Below are 23,601 nucleotides of genomic sequence, written 5' to 3'. Positions count from 1 at the left end.
ATTTTACACGAAACACGACACGAGAACGGAGGTACATGACACGAAAAAGTACACGACACGAAATTACACAATAAGAACGAATTGTCAGGTTTAGTGCTAGGTAAGAAGGAGCAAAAGCTGAACCGAAAATCGAACTAAACCGAAAATCACGAAAAGCACATAAAACCGTATCAAACCGTATCGAATAAAACTGTACCGCGCGAAAACCAAACATAAAAAAAACCGCACCAATCTTTTGGTTTTGGTTTTGGTTTCAAGAATTTCAAAACCGAATAGAAACCGAGCCGAACCGCATAATATATTTATTTATTTATATATAATATTTAAATATGTTTGTATAAAATATTTACTTACTTATACATAATTTAAATACAATACTGCTTGATTGCTTATGAACTTGTAGTCTGTAAATATCTTGCAGTGGTTTTGGTAAACAAACTCGCCATACTTTGATTGGCATCTATTAAACTTATATACAAAAGTGTTGGTTTAGATTTTAGAATTTCAGGACTATTAAATTTCGAGACATTTTATGGTTTGAAAACTGAACCGCACCATTTAAAATCGTAACCGTTCATATTATAACCCGAATCATACCAATAATATTTGGTTTGGTTTCGGTTTTCAATTTCAAAAACCACACATTTATGGTTCCGGTTGCGGTTTTAGGTGCAAACCGCGCCATGCACATCTCTTATGCTAGGTATTCGAGGTAAATTGTCTAAATTTTATCAAAAGAAAATGCTTGGTGTACATAATTACATACAAAATTTGGTACATAACGACTTGTCGTGGGCTTCCTGTATTTACATCAACAACCCAAATTACAACCCACCACATCAATTGTCATGTTATTATGTACAAATTTTTTGTAAACAGTCTTGTACACCCAGCACTCTTTATCAAATGACATGTCATTATACATAATATATTTAATTAGAAATACATATATGTACGCGAGATACCATACTTTTGTTAAGAAAATTACCATCTACTCCCTCTGTTTTGAAATATAAATCGTTTGATTTTTTTTTGCACGTGTTTCCAAGTACTTTGACTGCATGTTAAAAATCATTATTTTTGAAATATTCCTTTTTTGAATAAAAATATATGATTGATATTATTATTCAAAAAAAGAAAATTACAAAAATAATGATTTTAAGCATCGATCAAATGACTTAAAAATACGTGCAAAAAAGTCAAGCGACCTATATTTCAAAACGAAGGGAGTATGTTTTACGATTCAGCATTTAGAAACTTATGTTTTTGTGAATCAAGAGCTCATATAAACTGGTTACAAACACACATAGACAAAAACACTCAAACTTGTATGCACAAACAAGAAGTAAATGTATTCTTAAAACTAGAATGATAAGCGCTATGTACAAGAAGGAAAGCTATATATCTTGGACTACATTGTATTGCTATTGAATATTAAAAGAGATAGTTTACATAATATATAAAAGCTACCCAACAAAATAATAACAACTAATTAGTGTCCACTTGAAACTAAATTTTACTACTCCACGATCCTAAAAACACTAATTACTAATCCAATACTCTCCCACAATTTTTTTAACTTATCCTCTACTAATAAAACAATTAGTGATTATACTAATTTATTTATTCCAAGTTTAGATTATAGAATATAATTCCAACATTGTGTCATACCATCATCCCTGGAGTACTTGACTGCATGAGGATTCTTATGCACTTCAAGTCCCCTGTTCTCAATCATTCCTCAACCTTATCTCTGAAGATTTAACTGTATGAGAAGAGGCGATGCAAGAGGAGATTTCATCTTTAAACAAACACTGTACATGGCAGCTACTCTTTCCCATTTACTGCGACGATGAAAGTGCTAGATTACTGAAAATCCAGTCTTTCACACACGAAGAGAACATATAGAAACACATTTTCATTTCGCTCGGGAGAAAGTTCTGCAGGTCTCTCTTGGTCTATTAATTAGGATGTCTCAGATAGAGAGATTTTTAGACCATTTCAGTTGTTTTCTTTGTGTGCTTTCTATTCAGTGAAATGTGTTTATTTCACTTCTTCATTACGTTTTCCTACAATGATTATCATAATAAATTCAGACTCACTCATATTTAGTCACTATGACCTCCTGCTTTCTTCTTTCTTCCTAAAAATTGCTTATAATTTTCCATTTCAATCTCTTATAATTTTCCATTTCAATCTATTCTCATTTTATTCCATCCAAGTGAACGCAATCTAAGTATTTTTTATACCGCAAGATAAAATTCAATCCTGGACACTATGTCTCGCAATGGTTGAATGACACAAATTTAAGTACTCACACAGTTTCATAAATCTATACACAATATTATCATGAATTCTTAACCCTATAAGTCATGTTTATTTTATATGCATCACTGACATTCAGTTCATCATCAGCTTATCCACAAACTCTTTTAAGTTCCGATCAGAAGAACCGCCCTCTGCCACCGCTTCTTCTGCCGCCTCCTTCCACTTCAATGCATTCCTTTTAATCTCTGCTGCATTTTCCCCAATGGTAGCTTCTCTTAAAGATTTTTCGATATCGTCCCTGGAAATCACATTTTTTTCTGATTGGTTCCCTCTACTTAACCTGACTCCCACCTTTAACACATCAACTAGAAACTTAGCATTAGTGACTTGATCACCCCATGCAGGGTAGGTTATCACAGGGACACCAGTTGTTAAGGCCTCTAACGTCGAATTCCATCCGCAATGTGTCAGAAAACAAGCCACTGCAGGATTTGCCAGCACTTGTTTCTGTGAACACCACTGCACTACTTTTCCCCTGTCACCAGCTGCTTCCAGGAATTTTTCGGGTAGTACAGCTACGTCGAAACCTGGAAGGGGTGGCCTAAAAACCCAGAGAAAAGAAACTCCGGAGTTTAAAAGACCTTGTGCAAGTTCATTTGTTTGTTTTTGATTCATTGAGATAACACTGCCGAAAGAGATGTAGACAACTGATGAGGGGCTTTTGGAGTTGAGGAAATCGATGCAGTCATCGACGGGCTTCAAGCAATCGCCTTGAATGTTAGAAAGTTGAGATTTCGGGTTCTTGAATAGAGGGCCAATGGCCTTGATGGGGCAGAGTTTGGACATGTAATCAATGACTTCACTTTCGAGTTCTTGAAATGTTTCTACCAGTACACAGAATGGTTTTGACAAGTTCTTGAATTGGGCTAGAATGGTTCTTCTTAAGGCTGGATAAGGAGTTGAAGGGTGTAAGAAACTCGGGATTTCATCATGTTTTAACAGAGGCATAGATGGCAGTTGGACATCGATTTCGGGTTCAGATTCGGAGGGAAACTGTGACAACTTATTATGGTAATGGTAATAAGCTGAGAAACAAGCACAGGACTGTACCCAAAGCACTGCATTACGAATGCTTAAGGCCTCCGCGATGTCAGAAACCCATGGAATGAAAGGATTGTTAATGATGCATGACACGGGACGCCCTTCTTTTTCGTGTTTCTTGACAATGCCAGTGACTGCCTCTTTACCATGCAACTCAAGGTGAGGCATGTAGAAGTCGAGATCATGGCGTCGTGGATCACTCTCAGGTAATCCATCATCAAAAAACTCAAACCTGATCATCCCATCGCCAACTGGAACGAGTTCATCGATGTTGTTGTTAGCCTTGCGCATGGAATTTCCGACTTCTGAACAGGATGAGAAGGTGACAAGGAAACCTGATGAAGCAAGGAGGTTTCCTAGTCTGAGTAAAGGGTTGACATGGCCTTGTCCTATGAAAGACACAAGTAAGATATGAACAAGATCCTTTTTGGAGTCTTGATATACAGGGCTCATTGTTTGTGAAGCAATTTTGGTTGTTTTGGTATTAGTCACCAATAAGCCTCTGTTTTATATACTGACAGTTTTTTGAAAAAATGAACAAGGACTGGTGAGTGGTGAGTAAGGACTGGCTGGTGTACTCTCCAGTCCAGTGCCAAATGCACATTGTGCTTAACAAACTTAACAAGTAGTATTCACTTGTTTTCAAACAGATCTTTCCAAGCTGAACCCGTGGGACTCCCCATGGTCCTTCCTTTTGGTGTTGTCCAGCTATAACACAACCTAAGTAGACCGGAAAAGTGAAAGCGCAGAAAAAGGAACGGAAGTCCTGGAGCCTTCACATCAAATGTTCCTCCAGTTGTGAGAAGGCATCCAAGTTCTATCAACTTGTAAAAGCATTAAAATCATCTTACGGAAACAACTTTGTATCTGTTCAGCGAGGGTCAGGACGCCTTACTAGATAAGGTTTTACATAAAAGAACAATATAAACTTTCCTAAAAGGCCTGACAAACCTACTTTCAAAAGAACTCTTCTTGATGACACAGAACACATAATTTCAGTACAAATTGCTCTGGAAATTAAAAAATTGCTCTGGATTAGTTAAATAGTTAGCAGAAATGATTAGCAAAATACATATATAAAAGAGCAAATAATTGGCTGCAGTGATTCCTAAACCTCCCTCTCTGTTCCCCAATGGAGAAGAATAATTTCTTCAATTTCACAAATGTAAAATACATATATACGAAAATAGTTGTTAACATTTTTGGAGTCACGGGGCAACCTGGATAGTAAAACCTGTTCCTCTTGGTATCCACATACGTATCAAACCTGTTCCGTCTCTAGATTGACCTCCTCCTCATATCGCTGCAATCTTTCTCCTAGTAGTATCAGAAATTTTACACCAATCGACACCTCAGACACAACATGCAAACCTGACTTTTAGCAACATTTCCTGAGAGGAACATAGAAACGATCTCCAACTAGTAGGATGCATTCACACCATGATCAAAGCTGATAAGGCAAAACAACTTTGGACAACATAAGATATCAACAAAACCACCTCAACAAGCTCATAGTATTTGGCTGGATCCCTGGGATCCTCAATAATAGGTCTAACATAAGTACCCTTAGTTGCCAAGTCAGACAATTAAGTATGTACCTGGACTACATGTTACAGTGCAGAACCATCCAGGAAGTCCCAACAAAACAAGAAACATGAGAGGTTGTGGTTGAAAGAAATTTATCATCAGCAGTAATTTTTCAAAGATAAAAAGCCCAGCACCGGATGTAATCCAATTATTTTTTGACTCCTTCAATAATGACAGCTATCAGCTGCTAAGTAACATTAAGAATTAATTCCAGAGCCTCTACTCAACTTCAGTTCTGTTTGCATCCTCCGTTGTACATGTTGACCTCTGGACTCTTTTAAGAATATGTTTCTACAAATATTTGCTGAAGAGTATATCTAGAATAAAGTTATCTCAATATGCATTATTGAGGTAGTACATAGGCTTCTTTTATTATTTTCAGATGCTCATTTCTTCTTTTTGTATATGAGAGGCATCGAGATACTAAGTTTCAATTCTGAATGACAACTTCAACACAGACTGTACTCAATAAAAATTGAAGACATGGTCTTACTGTCTCAAATCTATTGTCTATTAGCTCTTAACAAATTGATGGAACCCCTTGGCCCTTACATTGCTAATTAGAATAATTCTTTGCAAAACTGTTAAACAAAAATGAGCCAAATGCCACGAGAGAATGGTAAGAGATAGGGCTTAGCAAAACAAGAGACAAAAGAAGCTTATATATATTACGTATAGAAACCTACGTCACATTTCCATCGATTGAGGTGCAGATGATGCTTTAGACTTTTTCCCTTTCGCTTTCTTCTTTCCTACTTTCTTGGGCTTCTTAATTTGTTTCACATCTGTAAGAGGCTGTGTGTTCTGCAAATGTTGATGGATAGCACCCAATGGATCCGCTTTGAAAGCAGGATGATTTAGAACATTGTTCAGTTGCTTCCCCTCCTTCAGTCTGATAAAGTTGACCCGACATTACATTTCAAATTGGAAAAGAACAATATTAACTGTAGGAATAATCTAAGAAAACTTGGCAAGAATAATATTCAGACATTGTCTCGCTTACACTAGGGTTTGCCTGGATTTACACGTTAGCTTAAAATCAGCGGCAGTTGGCAGCTTTGTTTCCTTCTTTTCATCAGGAAGGAACTCAGAGAGGGCAGAGAGATCATAAGCTTTGAGCTTCCTCTGTCGACTTCGAAGTTTCTTTTTCTGAAAGAATAAGATGTGTATCTTTAGCATATCCTTCTTATGAATGCTTTAAACATACTCACTCAGCACAAAGTACTAAACTGTATCTCAACACAGTTTAAGAAATACAAAGAACCAATTTTGTTCACGAGTATTTTTCCTTTTCTAAGTAACACAGTTAGGTAAATATCACCAACAACATAAAGGTCAACTGACAAGAGAATAAAGTGAAAAAGGCGCCATACATTCACAGAAACCTGAACCATGAGCAATCAGTAGTTGATTAATATCCAACAGTGCTAGCAAATATAAACACTACTATAACTACCAACTCTAGAAATGAGCCATAATTCTATCTTAAGTTATTTTTGCTGTTGTGGGGAATATTATGATTTTTTTAAGGTACAGTGGGGCGAAACATAAGTAACATCAAGAAAATCACAAAATAAGATCACTAAGAACACTATTTTATTGGAAGCTATATTTGCCATTTTTATATTTATGTTCCTATGGTCTTACTGCAGAAAGATTCAGCAGTACTGTTCCTTTTATTGCACAGTCTCTTTGGTGAAGCAAAAACCAATTCTCTCACATCTAAAATACTTGGAGAACAGAAACTGAAAGCATACAACTCATATTTCAACATGCAGATCTTAATTTATCATGCCATGTGATCTCTCTCTTTTTCTCTCCATATGTGCAAACACATGTACATATGTCTGTAACATCGTTTCTACCAATAAAACTGTGGTTATCTCGAAATAACTATTTTATTCAGCCAAACTAATGAAGAAACTAACTCTTTTACTTTGAATGCACAATACGGTGTTTGTAATTAAAATTATATAGAACATGGAAGTAATGCTAACAAACTACGAGCAATTTTTGTGTGACTTTATAAGCACCAGGATGGTTGATTTATATATGAAATCATACAATTTATATCGAAAAATATACTTCGTCACAGAAAGCCACCGTAACCTAATGGTTTGTTTTTTCTTGTTCTGTTAGTATTTTAAAATATACTTTGAAGTCTTATGAAATCTTCGTATTTCTCATTTGTGCTATTCCCCTATCATATAGTGCCCTCAACCACATTACCACATCATCCTGGACACAAGTTTCATGAAATGTTTAAACACAGACATGAGTATTTTCTTCTTCCTGCAAAGCTTTCAGAAATGATTAAATCAAGTTGATTGGATGTATGTTCACTAAGGAAGAACACCGGAACACCTAGGGTATGATTTCTGTGAAACCTAACCATGACACCTGAATCATGTTTTCCTTCATATTAATTTCTAAACTGTCTGTACTACATTCTAAAATCAGTTTTTTTCCTCAGCATTTGGCAAACCGATAAAGCAAAGTCGTCCAAAGATACAGCTGTGTACCTCCACATGCAGAGCACTTGAGAGTTGTAATGCTATTATTTTTGTCAATCATAATTCTTATCGAAAGCTATAGGTTCAAATACATTATTATATTTTCACCCAGCGGTGAAATAACCTGCTCAGGGCTTGTGAGGAAAATTACCATTCATGAAGCTGAGTTCTTAAATCCCTAGTAAGCAGTAATAGCCAAGAGGCATAGGTAGACTTAACTAGAACATGGGGTCTTATTTACCCTTAACCAATAAATCTCTAACTGTGACTATTGAGAAGCCATCAACCAGATATTACTGTCTTTTTACAGTTTGCAATGAACCAGCTCTAGTTCATAAAGGCAACAAACCTTTTATTATTGTTCTTCTCTAAGTTCCTTTAGTTGTTTGGTTTTGAACGGATTAGAAAGTGCATTTACAAAGTAGTTGCAATTTTCATGATGTTGTAGGCTTTATAAACTACTGTCATTTTTGTTTTTATATGTTTCTCATATTCCTTGACACTTTTTATTACTGATATATATGGCGGATGAAAGAAGGAAGGTCGGGAGCAGGATGTGGAGAGGTGGACAAAACAAAAGTATAACAGCCACCATGAAATTGCTTATCTGACGCAGGAACTGGAAACAGCTATGAAAAATAATGAGCAGCTTTGCTTACATATAAGAACAGAAACTAAAGGAGCACTTCAGAAAAATTATGCGGATCAGAAGCCAAGAATGCAAATAATATGCCTTTGAAGCAAGATTAAAAAATAAATAAAAAGAAATTTATGAGCTTTAGTGCTTTACAGCTCACAAATGAAAACTAAAGCCAAGGGAGTGTATAGAAAGAGGTTGTATGGAAGTTGGCATATCCAAAAAGAGACTTAAAGTGAAAAATCTAGAAGCCTACACTGAATACAGAAGCGAGCAGTTAACTAGCAAGAAAACATATGCATCACAGTTATCGAATTCAGCTCAGAGCATGGAGGTTATTATGTTGTTTGCTAAATGTAGTCACAGAATCTTTATGAGCTGAAATCTTCTTCCCAAACAAACTATACCAGAGAGTTAGTCAGAGGACTTTAATTACCTAGGGTGAGTTTTCTTCACAAAAACACTTCTGAATATAAAACACTAACAAACATCCACTCAATAGTTATTTTAAAAAATGTTTAAGGGCAAATATTGAAGTATTAGAGAATGCAGCAAAAGCCTATTATGCAGTCCTAGATGAAAACACGAAGCAGCACAGCAAGGCCCAAGATTTCCAAAGCACTACTGCTTAATTACAATTCGCTTAATTACAATTCTCAAATTCCTATATGAGTTCAAATTTTTATTTTATAAAACAAAAAAGGACGCAGCAGCCAAATGACATAAGTTGAAAGAAATGATTCATCCTTCAAGTTATACTGATTAAGCAGCATTTAGTCCACTAATTATATTTTCCACACCATACTCCTAGTTCAGGCTCCGTTTAAAATATTTATAAATATAACATACCAAGACCGAACCACAAAATCATCAGCAAAACCAATAAATACCACTCACAACTTAGACGCGTTGCAAAAAACAAACACAAAACGTGTCATGCTGAATTTTCTTAGTACAACAAATTAGTCTCACAAAGTACACTTCCAGAAAACACACATAACATTGTCACAAGCAACCTAAATTTCTTTAATCAACCTTAAAAAAACACAAATAAAAAATCATACCTTGCCGATGGCCTTCTGAGCACCTAACGAAGAAACTTTATCCCTAATCTCTGCAAGAATACATTGGAAAACAAACAATATAAATACATTAGCACTTCGATTCATTTACGAACAAATTTCAAACTTACAAACCAAAATCTAAGCACATTACATATACAATCACAACCAACAAGCGTCAAAAACAAAACTTGATTAAAACCATCATAGCTACACATCAAAAAACACAAACCCATTATAATAAACACACAAAAAGAGCTTACTAGCATAGAATTGGAGCTTCTTTTCAAACTTCTGGTCAGCACGAGTTGATTCTTTTCCTCTGAAATTTAACAAAAAAAGTTAATAAATTTATAAATTAACAGCAAATTGAGCATGTAGAATACAAATATAAATGATACAAAGTATGTAATAGAAGCTTTGTGATGTGGATTTTACAGAGTGCTAGTTTTCCCCATTGTTGTAAAGCTTGGAACTTTGAAAGTGCAATTACTAATTAATTAGGGTTTGCCGGTTTGGGAGAAGAAATAAAGATGGGTTTTGTGAAGGCTGGTGTTATATACGGGTCCGACAAACCCGGATAACTGATCTAACATTAACCCGCGCAGGGGTTATTGATAATATTAATTTTTTGACTGTATTATACTTCTCCGTTCCAAAATAATTGTTTTGACTTTCTCCACGCAATTATTTTTGAAATTTTCTTTTTCTGAATTAAAAGTTAGATGTTAAATTTTTATTCAAAAAAAAAATTAAAAAAATAATACATAGAAGTATGATTTTTTTGCACCTGACAATTATTTTGGGACAGAGGGAGTAATATTTAATTTAATTTGAAAATATATGTTAAAATAACTATAAAAATTATCAAAATATACAACGTATGTGTTCGTGTTAATATAGTTTTATCAGAGATGTTAAATAAATTTCTAAAAGTTAAGTTATCGAAATATTTATAGAAAAACATATTTATAGAAAAACATATGTGCCTCGTTTGGTACGCTGTAACCCAACGCAGTAACCTACAGTTCCATGGAACTCATCTGAGTGCCCGTGTTTGGTTGTATGATATTAAAAGTGAGCAAAGTAACTTACACTTCCATGTAACTTCAACTTCCTGCAAAACAGTGTAACCTAGTTACACAGCTAATGCGTGGTTTTTCTAGGTTACATAGCTGTTTACATTTTTTTCATTATTATTATATTACAATTTTACTTATTTAATCATGACCAAATCCAAAATTAAATTATAAATAAATATCATATCATAATTGTTTATTTAATAATATATTGTTTTTTATTTAGGATTTACTCATATCACATATATCAATAATTATAGAAAAGATATCTTTTTCTTAATAATATTTACTATATATTACTATATATGTTTATTTTATATAAAAATTTATCCATCTTAAAATATTTTTATTTATTTTTCTTCTTAAATTATGAAACATAAATTTTGTTCTGTATTTTAATTATTTTTATTTAGATATTACTAATATTATATTAATATATCATCTCATCTAAATAATTTTTTTATATTTTTAAATATCATGTTTTTTTCTTTTTTTATATTAGGTTAAAATTCTTATTATTTAATGTTAATAATACATATTATATCATTTTTATTTATTTATTTATATATTTATAATATATTAATCTGATATTATCTAAATTATTAAAATTATATAGTCACAGATGTAGATGTGATATGCAGTACAACCAAACACTGTATTTTTCAGTTACACCGCAACCACACATTGGAACCTACTTCCAAGTAAATGTGGGTTCCTATGTAACCAAGAATCCTGCTAAACAAACAAAGCCTCAATGATAATACACTTTTAGAGTTTGGATGATAATGCTTATGCGTATTTTGTTTACAATTAAAAATATACATGTCTAATATGATTAAATATGAAGCTTTATAATAAAAATTTTGGATCAAATTTAATTAATTCAGATTTTATTCTAAATATTTCTGATTTTAAAAACCTCTATTTAATTCTTAAAAGATATTTTATTAATTTACCGATTATATTTAATTCCTGATTTATTCAAAAATCCTCTTGTAAACTCTTAATCGATAGATTAATTTAGAGGTGAGCATGATGCGTTGGGTCATAAAACGAAAATTGAAAATTTACTTTTTTGAGGATCGAAATATATATTATATAATATTTGGACTATTCGATCCGAACAGAAATATATATTAGTTTAAAAATCGGACCGAACCGAATTGCATTTCAGTTTATTCTTTCCGAACTGAATGGCCCAAATTTTCAGAAAATGATTACCAAGCCGAATTGAATCGAATTCTTACAATTTAATTTAGTTATTTGGTTCTGGTTTGATTTTGCACATCATAAACTCATTAAGATTGCCTCTCATATATACAAGATGACCCCTGATTATTACCTATAATAGGGACTCTACAACCACTATTTAGTTGCAAATTCGTTATACTAGCTTATTCCTGCACAAATTCGTATTGCTAGCTTATTTTTGCACTATTTCGTTTCTAATTCTTCTTCTCAGGTTTTAAGCTTCACACACTAAAAACTAGTCCTTGCTAGGGCTCATAGCTATGAGTATATACAGCTGCCCATGCATTCATAATCCTCCTCTCTTTAGCGATTCACGTACTTTGCATGGGCATTAATGATCATCTCCTAGCGCTCAAGTAACATGAGAAAGGCCTGCACTAGTAGCCGAAAATGCGCCTCTCGGAGCCGCGGAGGAGTCATGCAAGGTGCTTGGTGCGGATGCAGGGGTCCATTACGGAGAGAAGTGTATGATGAGGGACAGGTGTTTGATATTAGTCACAGGATTCAGAGTATTCCCCATCCTACTTTTTGTTAATACTGATTTAAGGGTCTGGTCTCTCACAGGTGATTCAATTGGTTTATGTATCAACAATACTGGTTGTTCTGCCTTCTCTTTTCACACTAGCTAGCTAGCTAACTCATGTACTTGAAGATCGAGGTGAGCTCGCATTGCATAGATTGTACTGCAAGTGCTGACATTTGTTTGCTTAATATTCACAGGTGCTGCACTGTTAGTCAATGTTCCTTGTCACAGGAATATTACTGGTATCAATTTTATTGAAACGTTTGGTTTATTATTAATGAGTCTAGTTAACGGAAATTGGAACCTCAGACTTATGTCTTGGTGTCTAGACCCACAATTTTATTGTGGGGAACGAGAATCTCATTACTCACTTACCCATTCCCGTAACTCGATCCATTCTCATACCCCCGATTCCCATTCTCATCTACCATCTACCATCCATACGACCCCTTGGGTTTTTTATTTTTAAGATAAGGTGTTGGCAACAATTTGTTTGTATATGGGTCTCAGTTGAAGCTATGAAGTCCCTGCATATCCCCATAGGAGTAAAGCGTGTACTATTCAGAACGTTAAACACTGCCAGGTCTGTGAATTTATAAAATCTTGACTTGCAACAAATATATTGTCAAACTATACATATTTGATCCGTTGGTAAAGGCTTTATTATTTGCAGCTTTGTTGGCGAAAAATATGTAAAAGAAGAATATTGAATCAAGGATAAAGGTTAAATGATAATCGTACAAATTTGTGCTTCCTATACTCGTTTTGTAATGAAAAGGACCTGCAATTCTGTTGCTGGATTCTGTATTTGTTCCTATTTGCGGCTAATGCCTCTGATATTATAATTCGGGGTTTCTGGAAGAGAGCTAAATGTAATTTGTGATGATACATAGCCTGCTAATGTCTAGTCTACAATAAACTTGTCAATGGTCACTTCCCAATAGGCGCTTGATGTGGAAAAAGGAGTTCGACAAATGCTATGTGAGCTTCACCTAAAGACGGTGCACAATGGTTGGTGGATAAGTTAATATCAGCTAATACAAAGATTTTTGAAATTTTCCCCGGGCTCAAAAAATTTCTTTATATCATTTTTAGGGAACATCCGGGGATGAAAAAAAAACTTCTACTGGTTTTTTTTCTTCTGGCCGGGGCTCTAGCCCCCCTTCGCCTCCCCCTGGTCCGCCCCTGTGGATAACACCGACATCAAACTTGTTGGTAAGATCAATGTACAACCTTACTTGTCTATCATTCATCACAACTCCTATTTTAATGTTATGCTTTCCCAGCTTGTGTAAGAGTGATGGAGGTAATTAAGGTGCTTGATTTACTTGTCCTTCATATTGCAGGAGTCGATTATTTATCTGCTGCTGCCTATGATGATCTGATTCCTTCTCACCATGCTTTTCTTGAAGGCAGAGTAAGCAAATCAATCCATCAAATGTTATAATTTGTCTCGGCATCACTAAATTATATTGAAATTCTGTCAGGAGATTATCCTCGTCGAAGGTCTCAAGTTGGATAACATTGAAGCCGGGGCACATACTGTCAATTGCTTGCCGCTAAGATTGGTTGGTGCTGAGAGGTCTGCGCTAAGATGCATACTCGTCAAGTAATACACTATTGTAAGTGCCTATTTCGACAAATTACTTAATCTTGGAAAGCAAATCTGAATTTAAAACTTGTCTTTGTATCAACTCTTCACATTTTAAATCTTTTTCCGGTACAAGTTAAAGTGATTAAATTGATAGCTGTTTGCATACACATAGATATGCAAGAAACTTACATGTTAATGTTGTTACATCACCTTGTATGCTAATTAAAATTTAGCACATTGCTGCAGTGTCACAATACGAGACGGGAAAGAGGGAGCATAATGTAATGTAAGTTTTGGACACTTTTTGTTTGTAATTTCAAAAATGATATAGGTGCCAAAAATTGGCCAGAGCACAATTATACATGTTAGTAATATACCATAGTGAAATACATGTGTTATATCTTTTTATATAAAAATATATTATTCAGGTCTTGCATGGGGGTTGTAGGCTGCATTCTTACGTGAATGAAATAATTACGACAAAATCTAGTATCCGCATGCATACTATTCTCTAAGAAACCAAAACCGCCACTATTCTCTTTCTCCATCTGAGTTCTGACGAATTGTGGTCAACGGCTGAGAATTGTGGTCAACGGCTGAGTACATTTATCTAATTTCTGTTTGGACGGCAATCAATAGAATAATCGATCGATTCTCTGGCCGATCTCCTTCCTCGTCACAATTCTGATTCAATGGTGATTTATGGGTTTTATTTTAACATCATTAATATCATTCTTTTATTTATTTTTAATCAAATTCTCTCTGTCTCTTTAAAAGGTACGTCTTTTCTTATGTTTGTTGTGTACTTTTCGCTTGTTTGGTTGGTTTTTGTATTTTATTATAATTGTAGATGTACATTATTGTATTTTTGTTTCTCTTCACTTCTGATATAGAAGTTGTATAGGGTTTTTTCGGTGATTGGATTCATTTGTAATTTCGTTGAAATTTGTTCGGTTTAGGTTGTAAATTTTGTTGAGTGTAATAATCTATATTTTTCTGACTTGTTTTATCTTGGCCGGATTTGATGTGGTCGTCGGCCACAATATTAATCGAAAATGAGGTGTTTTAGTTTTTTATATGTGTTCTTTGTGTTCTTAGTAGTTCTTGATTGATGGATGTGTTTTGTGTGTGTTTAATTTTCTACATTATAAATTTAGTTTTCAAAATTGTTTTTAGTTGCAGGTACGAATAGATTATTGATTTGTTATGATTTGAATATTTTTTTAATTATAGTATAAATTTATATATTTTGCATATATATATATATATATATATATATATATATATATGTTAGTGTGCAATGATTTTGGATAGAAAGGAATTAAATACTTCGGTTATACATCAGAAAGAATTAAATATTTGTGTAAATGTGATTTATATTTACATATATACATATTAGGGATTAATTGATTCCATTCATGTTTTTGAATAAATGTGTGTTTGGTAAGTGTTTATGTGCATTTATTCCGCTTAATTGGCATATTAAATTTTGTTAATTTACTAATATTTATGAAAATTTATTAGGTGCCAATTGATGGCTTTTATTAGGTCTTGATAACGTTCAAGGAGTTTGTACCAATTTTGGTGGCCATAATTGGTGGCATATATTTTTTTCAGACCGATATGGGTTGGCACGATTATCGTCCTATTTTCCTAAATAAATATTTTGCGGTTAATTTTGTTCTTGGATTAATAATTAAAATATATTAATTCTTTTACTTTGTGATGTTATGATAACCCTTTCATTGACTAACTGGATAATTAAATAATAAATTTACGTTGATTGTGATATAATTATGATTTAATTTTAATTTTCTTCTTTTCCTAACAAAAATCTTAAGTTTTTGTTTATGTATTTTTGTTCTCATAAGAAAAGATTAGTATGTATTATGATTTATTTAGTATTGTGTGTCTAATCAAAGTAAGAGTCTAACCAAAGTTCTTACTTTGATTAGACATTATCACTTTTTATAATTGTATCATATTTTTATTAGTTCTAAAATTCTTATTTTTGAATAAGATGTTATATTATTATATTTATTTTTGTCAAGATTTATATGTCATAATTGGGTTTATTTTCCTCCGACATACTTTTTTCTTTAATTTATCATTCTTTTTTTTGATCGATCGATTAATTTATCATTCTTATGCTTGTTTTTGCTTGCTTTGTTTTTCAGCATCTTGGAGAGAGATTTTACGGGTTTTCTTATCAGACTTTAAAGTCTTATTATCTAAAAGTCCAGAGATATCTTTACGTATCTTTCGGTTAGATGATAAACTTTATTGGATGAAAGTAATCCATGATGCGGCTATTGTTTTTATGATACAACTTATCTATGCGTATGTAGATTCTGATTAAAAAAAAAATAGATTAATTAAGAATCAACAAGTCAATATCTCATATCTTACCAATTATACAAGAATAAAGTTATAAGTTGTGGTTGCTTAGAGGTCGTATGGTTGAACTTAAAATAAGTAACTTATTGCTTAAAATAAAAAAGTGTATTATAAGTGAGAAGTTAATTTAAACTTATAAATTATTAGGAGTGTTTAGATACCATGATTTATAAGTTAAGTATTTTTATTAGAAGAAGCTGTAATCTAGAAAAAAAGCTAGATTTCCTCACTCTTTTTTTTTGAGCTTTTAAGCATCAGTATAGGCACTTCTATTGATGCGCCAACAATCTCTATTAATCAGGCAGTGTAGAAGAAGCCCAGAAGTAAGGTATCCAAACACCCGCTTATTTTCTGCCATTTTTTTAAGCAACGTCTGCAAAAAGAATTGTAAAATTATTTAATAATGATACAAAAATTATTAAATTATTACTATATTTATCTATAAAAATAAAATATGAAACGCATAGATATGAATTATTAAAATTGAAAATTCTAAAATTTTTGGTTCATCATTTGGTCAATATCTGAGCTAATTCAGTCAATTATTATAAAATTTATTATAATATGAATATATTATTTAAACTAATATGGGTAAACATTTCAATCTTGAACCATTATAAAGAATAACTCCTCCCATAATATATTTTTATTTATTTTATAAACTTATCTAATTTCGAGTGTATATAATTAACTTCATCAAAAAATTATTTTAACGAATTTAGTCACCATAATACCAATTAACATATGTATCAAAAAATAAAAAAATTACTGCAAGTCTACTAATTTCCGAAGGGTGTTGCTAAATGCAGTAAAATTTTACTTTGTGCAGTAATCAGAAATTACTTTCTTATCCTTCGGAGTGTTTTAAATGTCATCAAGTACAATGACATAGTTTTAAGTGTCTGTTAATGATGAATTTAATACGGCCTTTAACCAGACATGTACTTTCAAATTTTATGAAAGGGGAAGTTTCTTATTTAGCGTTCATATTGTTCGTTTAAACTTTTTAAAATTTGAACACATAAACAAAAATGTGTGAATCATTATTTCAAAAAAAAAAAATGTGTGAATCTTGGCTGAATGGTTTGCGGAGCCATATTGATACATACAAACTAGGTATATGCATTTTTTGATTATGTCTGTTAATTTTAATTCTTTTAAAATTATTTAATGTTAAATTTAAATTTAAATTTATTAACAAATATTTAATAATATAATATAATATAATTTATATCATTAATATAATATAATTTATATCATTAATCTTCTATAGATGTATAAAAGTATTTCATAATATTATTTTGTATTATAAATTCTTGTTGAACAATTAAAATATTCTATTATTAAAAATTCAATAATTTTGAATTATATTCTTACAAAAATTTAGCATATAATCGATTTTAAATTTAAAAAATAAATCACAATTTAATTATTCAGAATATTATTCATCCGAGATTCTAATTGTTTAGATAATATGATTCAGGTTTAACAAATGAGTCTTATTAAATATAAATATGATGTACATTTTAAAATTTTTTAATGTACGTGTTAATTAAATTTATATTCATATAGTATTCTATGTGACATCAGATATATTTTAGTGTTATAATAATCGAATATAAGTATAATTTAAAATATATTCACCGTAATGTTTGGTTATTTTTTAATTAAAATTTTGGATTTTTTTAATCAAAATTATGAAAATCGTTAACACATTATTAAATTTCTTTATTCTCCTTTTTATTTTTCTTTTTGCTACCTTTTTGCTACCGAGTAAAATTTATTGGTTCCAGTTGAGTAAAATTTCTTTATTCTCCTTTTACTTAGTAATAAAATTTAATATTTTTTATATGAATTATTTTGTTAAATTTAAATGAATGTCTGAATTCTGATAACGTAGAAGATTGCATAAAAAGAGGGTAAACTGCATTGAAGGCAGAGTTGACTAGCGCACAAAAGATTAAGCATACACACATGACAAAGACAATAAACGAGGGACAGAACAGTAATCTGTGATTACTGCGCGAAGTAAAAATTCACTGCATTTAGCAATCATGTTTCCGGAATTAAGTCAATTTCACGCAAATAGAATTCCTAACTACTCTCAGTTTCTCTTTCTTTCTCAAGGACCGGGCTCAACTTCACACACACACAGACAAGTCCCAGCTACTCAGTTTCTGCAAATCGCAAGCGATGTTGTTGGTGAAGAGAGGAGCTCAAACACTGGCCACTGCTCATTTTCATGCTCTCACTTCATTCACTTTGATGCCTCCAATTGTAAGCACCCCTTCTCTTTTACTCCATTCTCATTTTCTTCTTTTCTCTACCAAGCCTAACCCTAATTCACAACCCAAAGCCCCCTTTATTCCTTCTCCATCCACCACTCATCCCGAACTAAAACAATTACTCTATCATAAATTTAAGCTTGGTTTTGATAAACTCGACGATGCTCTTCTTCTTTTCTCTACTAAGCCTAACCCTGATTCACAACCAAAAGCCCCCTTTATTCCTTCTCCATCAACCACTTATCCGGAGCTAAAACAATTACTCTATCGTAAATCCAAGGTTGGTTTCAATAAACTCGACGATGCTCTTCTTGTGTTTGATCAAATGCTTGGTCTGAAATCTAGGCTTTCTGTTGTGGATTTCACACAACTATTAACCGCCCTCGTTCGGATGGAAGAGTACTCTGTTGCCATATCCATGTTTAGAGAATTGCGTGTTTTAAGCATTCCTGTTAATATTGTTACCTTTAATACTGCCATCCATTCCTGCTGTCACTTGAATCCACTTGATTATGCCTTTTCATTGCTTGCTGGAATCATCAAGAGTGGTTGGGTGCCTGATGTATTTACCTACACCACTCTCATCAAGGGCCTTCTATCTCAAGACAGGCCTTTGGAGGCTGGGGATTTGTTTAACAAGCTTATCACATATCAAGAAATTCAGCCCAGTGTAGTTACGTATAACACCATCTTTGATGGTCTCTGCAAAACTTCAAATACCTCCATGGCTCTCAAGTTTTTAAGAAAGATGGAGAAGTTAGGTTGCAGACCCGATATTATAACTTATAACTCGATTATCGATTCTCTGTGCAAAGAAAGACGAGTCGATCATGCATTGGATCTTGTGTCTGAAATGACCCACAAAGGCATATTACCAGATGTTATAACCTATAATAGATTACTTCAAGGTCTTTGCAGCTCCAGCCGATGGGAGGACATTGGGCCGTTGTTAAGTGAGATGGGTGTTAGGAAGATCTCTCCTGATCTGCACACCTATAATATACTGGTCGATGCACACTGCAAAGAAGGGAGGACAATAGATGCAGAAGATGTGATTGCAATTATGATCCAGAAAGGTGTGCCTCCTGATGTAATCACCTACAGTGCGCTTATGGATGGATTTTGTTTAAGAGGCAACACTGACAGGGCATTAGAGGTGCTGAATACCATGATGAGTAATGGAATAGCGCCAAATTGTTATAGCTATACTATCCTCATCGATGGTCTCTGCAAGAACAGAAAACTTGACGAGGCCAGAAATATTTTTGATAAGCTTGCTTCAAGAGGTTTGCAACCCAATGTGAAGACATACACTACGATGATTCAAGGATTTTGTCAAGAAGGGTTATTTGAGGAAGCAAAGATATTACTTTCTGAGATGGAAACTAGTGGTTGTTTGCCTAACGATGTGACTTACAACACGATCATCCGTGCAAGTCTTTTGAATAAAAGATATGAAGAAGCAGTTGTATTGATAGAGAACATGCGAGCTCGTAAATTCTCAGAAGATGCATCTACCACATCCATGGTACTAGACCTATTATCTGAAGAAGAACAAGACCCCTCCGTTCTTGCTTTCTGCAAATGGTTTTTGCAATAGGTACTGAATTTTATGGTTCATTGTTATGTATTGTCATATTTAACTTCCTTTAGTTTTCTGCTATAGTAATATGTTTTGCGGATCAAATAATTGTTAAGAGCTAATAGACAATAGATTTGAGACAGTAAGACTATGTCTTCAATTTGTATTGAGTACAGTATATGTCGAAGTTGTCATTCAGAACTGAAACTTAGTATCTCGATGCCTCTCATTATCTCATATACAAAAATGAGAAATCAGCATCTGAAAATAATAAAAGAAGCCTATGTAATATCTATGAGCTTGTTGAGGTGGTTTTGTTAATATCTTGTGTTGTCTAAAGTTGTTGTGCCTTATCAGCTTTGATAATGGTGTGAATGCATCCTACTAGTTGGAGATTGTTTTTATGTTCCTCTCAGGAAATGCTGCTAAAAGTCAGGTTTGCATGTTGTGTCTGAGGTGGCGGTTGGTGTTAAATTTCTGGTACTACTAGGAGAAAGACTGCAGCGATATGAGGAGGAGGTCAATCTGGAGACGGAACAGGTTTGATATGGATGTGGATACCAAGAGGAACAGGTTTTACTATCCAGGTTGCCCCCATGACTCCAAAGATGTTAACTACTATTTCGTATATATGTTTTTAACATTTGTGAAATTGAAGAAATTATTCTATATTCAGAGCCTAGGAGTCATCTTCTCCATTGGGGAACAGAGAGGGAGGTTTAGGAATCACTGTAGCCAATTATTTGCTCTTTTATATATGTATTTTGCTAATCTTTTCTGCTAAATTTAACTAATCCAGAGCAATTATTTAATTTCTAGAGCAATTTGTATTGAAATTATGTGTTCTGTGTCATCAAGAGGAGGAAAACAAATATAAGCTACATACTCGTTGATGTATGATTAGTTAGGTCGACCAGTTGTGAGAGTAATACCTGGCGAGGTGTGACAGACTAAGCATTAGTGAGCTAATTGTATTCATGTTGTCGCGAGTTCTGTTGAAAGTAGGTTTGTCAGGCCTTGTAGGAAAGTTTAAATTGTTCTTTTATGTAAAACCTTATCTAGTAAGGTGTCCTGACCCTTGCTGAACATATACAAAGTTGTTTACATAAGATGATTTTTATGCTTTTCCTAGGTGATAGAACTTGGATGCCTTCTGGAGGAACATTTGATATGAAGGCTCCAGCGACTTCCGTTCCTTTTTTCGCGCTTTCACTTTTCCGGTCTATTGAGTGTTTGTCATCTCTAAAAGTAAAGCAAGATGTTGCACTAGAGGCTCATCTGTTAATCCATGGATGAAACTTAAAGATCTGGAAAAAACATATATATGTCATTAAGATTGTTTGTTATGGGAATTGTTATAGCTGGACACCACCAAAACTATTGGAAAACTCATCTCACACAAGTGAACCTCAGTGGTTCACTTGTATCATACATAATTTTTAATATAATTGGAACTATAATGTTCTTAACCTTTTTTACCTTTTTGAGTTTATTTGATCTCTTGTTTTAATTTTTAAGATACTGTATAAAAATTAGCATAGGATGGGTCTTAGTTTAAATTATAAATTTTTATAAAGTTCTGTCATAAAATATTTTGGATTGTTAACATGTATTTTCTATATTACTTAAATGAATTATTCAGATTCATGTGTAGAAATAATAACAAATTTTCATCAAATAATTAAATTAATCTATCTACATGCAGTAATAACATAGTTTTTAAAATAATAAATTTCATCATTCAACAAATATTGAAATTTTTAACAAAAATAGCTTAGTGGTAAAATTATACTTCAGTCGTCCCAGATAAAAAACAAATCACAGTTTGATAAAAAAAAAAAATCACCACTTCTTTAGTGTTTATATTTATTCATCTAAATATTTTAATTGTTCAAAAAATATTATTCAGGTTTAACAAATGATCCTAAACTCCTCTCGATGCACTACAAAATCATGATCTTCGGTAACATATTGCGCCTATTCAGACTGCATGTGAGCAGATTGTTCTTTTTTGCAGCAATCTTTCCGTGATATTTTATCGCTCAAAGACATAACACCTGTTTTCTGATGTGAATGAGGGGACATGTCGCGCCTATCTGTGTTTTAAGCATTTAATCTTTAAGATTTGTATTTTTCTGCTAAGCGAACAATTTATTTTCAACAATACTTGCCAAAATTTCTGAATTATGTTTGTTGTCATTGTTTTTTAAGAAACCAAACTCTCCTTATTCCCGAACAAACAAGTACAAATCAAACTGAAAACAACAAGACAGACCTGTTGGAGAGAACTTTAACAATTATTGAGAATACACACTACAAGAAATTTCATTGTTCTTAACGAAATATTTTGTTGACAATTGAAGAAAATCCGTTGGTAAAAGAGATTCCTAACGGAATTCCCACTGAATTGGACCATTAGAGTATACGTTGTTGGGAAGCACCTCGCCAACCGAATAAGGTGTCCTCTAGACATAGGCATCAGGGTTTTGGATGAGATAGGCTTCGACAACTTTGTACATGGATAGAACCTTTTCCTTGCCCGCCTTGATATCGTCTTCCTTAAGCATGAATTCTCCTTTAGTATAATACTTGCTTGTTACCTTAGAGATGGTACCGCCACTAGGAGACGACTCAAACTTAACCTCGTAAGTTATTTTTTCAAGATTTTCCACCAAGGCATCGCCTTCCAACAGTGTATAGTTGTACTTGTACTTGTCTTCACTAAGCTCGTCAATGTGGTACTTCACACTATTAAAAGTGCGACCTACATGAGTAATATTGATGTTATCCAATCAGTATAACCAGTAGAATTTTATAACTGGAGTCAATATGTGTGTTTATGTATGATCATGAGTATTTTAGAAGCAAGTGGTAAAAACAAACACGAGAAAAAAGAGCGAACCATCAATGAAGTTGATTTGCTTGATGCTTCCGGCTCCTCCATCACCTTGAATATGTTCAATGCTCTTGATACCCTGGGGCAAGAGCTTTGGAATCAAATTGTGAGAGTCGACGATGGAGGCCTTGAAGAGCCTTGATGGAGCAATAGGGGAAGTGTACTCATCAGTGAAGCTTGCAAAGCCCATGCTTGTTTACGTTAGGGTTTGGTGAATACTTAAAGATCAAATAAGATCGGTGAAGAGCTTCTTGAGTTGGTTTTAGTAATAAGGCTTAAGGATGGTATTTAAAGAATTAGTATTCAGTTTCACAAAGACAGAGAGAAATCACATTTCTGCAAATCGCAGCTCAGTGAGAAAAATATTTGACACAAAAATTAGTATTCACATCTTTTACGAATTCGGTACTTTTTCTGTAAATTGAAAATTTTGACGAAGTTTAAATCCAAAATTTTCATTTATATATTTATATTTGTTGTTTTTATAATTTATAAATTGTCGCTATTATTTATATTTTTAAAAGTATTATGTCAAATTAATTTTTGCAAGTCTATTTCATTCCGGAGTTTAAGTGGGTGTTTGGGCGGGGCTTAACAGCCCCGCTTCTGGAGTTTCAAGTTAAAAACACTTATTCATACCGTTTGTGTAAAAAGTCGAGAAGCACTTATAAAAAGTTAGAATTCCTAGCTTATTTCATGATTGGGTTAATTATCAACTGGATCACTTATTCCAGTCTGATGTATCATCCGCATGACTGTAAAATTTTTGGTCTCACATAAACCACTCATTAGACTGACGGTGGCATGCCATTAAATCAAATCAAAAT

General features: G+C 33.2%; 6 protein-coding genes across 6 annotated transcripts in view; 2 read left to right on the top strand and 4 right to left on the bottom strand.

Annotated features, from left to right (window-relative positions):
• Window positions 1-2,256: 2,256 nt before the first annotated feature.
• LOC108200979 (gallate 1-beta-glucosyltransferase 84A24) lies at window positions 2,257-3,864 on the bottom strand. The gene has a single exon (XM_017369264.2). It carries the CDS (start codon window positions 3,820-3,822, stop codon window positions 2,401-2,403), a length of 1,422 nt encoding a protein of 473 aa, XP_017224753.1. The 5' UTR covers window positions 3,823-3,864; the 3' UTR covers window positions 2,257-2,400.
• A 1,557-nt stretch (window positions 3,865-5,421) lies between these two features.
• Window positions 5,422-9,754, bottom strand: LOC108200831 (uncharacterized). The gene is made up of 5 exons (XM_017369090.2): window positions 9,606-9,754; window positions 9,431-9,489; window positions 9,171-9,220; window positions 5,960-6,105; window positions 5,422-5,848 (listed from the first exon to the last, which is right to left on the bottom strand). Exons 1-5 carry the CDS (start codon window positions 9,623-9,625, stop codon window positions 5,644-5,646), a joined length of 480 nt encoding a protein of 159 aa, XP_017224579.1. The 5' UTR covers window positions 9,626-9,754; the 3' UTR covers window positions 5,422-5,643.
• A 2,104-nt stretch (window positions 9,755-11,858) lies between these two features.
• LOC135149270 (cyclase-like protein 2) lies at window positions 11,859-13,633 on the top strand. The gene is made up of 7 exons (XM_064084483.1): window positions 11,859-12,006; window positions 12,218-12,262; window positions 12,531-12,603; window positions 12,965-13,001; window positions 13,178-13,235; window positions 13,367-13,437; window positions 13,508-13,633. Exons 1-7 carry the CDS (start codon window positions 11,859-11,861, stop codon window positions 13,631-13,633), a joined length of 558 nt encoding a protein of 185 aa, XP_063940553.1.
• A 4,390-nt stretch (window positions 13,634-18,023) lies between these two features.
• LOC108201021 (pentatricopeptide repeat-containing protein At4g31850, chloroplastic-like) overlaps window positions 18,024-23,601 on the top strand; it is an 8,071-nt gene continuing 2,493 nt past the window's right edge. Inside the window, exons 1-2 of the mRNA XM_064084482.1 lie at window positions 18,024-19,894; window positions 21,011-21,158. Coding sequence (XP_063940552.1) covers window positions 18,205-19,894; window positions 21,011-21,158 — 1,838 coding nt within the window. The 5' untranslated portion in view covers window positions 18,024-18,204. The remainder of the gene's footprint in view (window positions 19,895-21,010; window positions 21,159-23,601) is intronic.
• LOC108202529 (major strawberry allergen Fra a 1.07-like) overlaps window positions 22,029-23,601 on the bottom strand; it is a 27,425-nt gene continuing 25,852 nt past the window's right edge. Inside the window, exon 3 of the mRNA XM_017370969.2 lies at window positions 22,029-22,153. The gene's annotated coding sequence lies outside the window, so the exon portion shown is untranslated. The remainder of the gene's footprint in view (window positions 22,154-23,601) is intronic.
• On the bottom strand, window positions 22,344-23,053 carry LOC135149259 (major strawberry allergen Fra a 1.07-like). The gene is made up of 2 exons (XM_064084457.1): window positions 22,781-23,053; window positions 22,344-22,642 (listed from the first exon to the last, which is right to left on the bottom strand). Exons 1-2 carry the CDS (start codon window positions 22,962-22,964, stop codon window positions 22,344-22,346), a joined length of 483 nt encoding a protein of 160 aa, XP_063940527.1. The 5' UTR covers window positions 22,965-23,053.

This window comes from Daucus carota, chromosome 9, assembly GCF_001625215.2.
Source record: "Daucus carota subsp. sativus chromosome 9, DH1 v3.0, whole genome shotgun sequence".
NCBI lineage: Eukaryota > Viridiplantae > Streptophyta > Magnoliopsida > Apiales > Apiaceae > Daucus > Daucus carota.
The sequence above is the reverse complement of the archived record's forward strand: the minus strand, read 5'-3'. Positions and strand labels throughout refer to the sequence as shown.

Coding starts and splice junctions, on each gene's coding strand:
- LOC108200979 (XM_017369264.2), bottom strand. CDS start 3,822: ATGAGCCCTGTATATCAAGACTCCAAAAAGGATCTTGTTCATATCTTA.
- LOC108200831 (XM_017369090.2), bottom strand. CDS start 9,625: ATGGGGAAAACTAGCACTCT. Junction 9,490..9,605: donor ATGGGGAAAACTAGCACTCT/GTAAAATCCACA, acceptor GTTAAATTTCAG/AGGAAAAGAATCAACTCGTG. Junction 9,221..9,430: donor GAAGCTCCAATTCTATGCTA/GTAAGCTCTTTT, acceptor GTATTCTTGCAG/AGATTAGGGATAAAGTTTCT.
- LOC135149270 (XM_064084483.1), top strand. CDS start 11,859: ATGAGAAAGGCCTGCACTAGTAGCCGAAAATGCGCCTCTCGGAGCCGC. Junction 12,604..12,964: donor AGAACGTTAAACACTGCCAG/GTCTGTGAATTT, acceptor ACTTCCCAATAG/GCGCTTGATGTGGAAAAAGG. Junction 13,002..13,177: donor AGGAGTTCGACAAATGCTAT/GTGAGCTTCACC, acceptor CCGGGGCTCTAG/CCCCCCTTCGCCTCCCCCTG.
- LOC135149259 (XM_064084457.1), bottom strand. CDS start 22,964: ATGGGCTTTGCAAGCTTCACTGATGAGTACACTTCCCCTATTGCTCCA. Junction 22,643..22,780: donor GCAAATCAACTTCATTGATG/GTTCGCTCTTTT, acceptor TTACTCATGTAG/GTCGCACTTTTAATAGTGTG.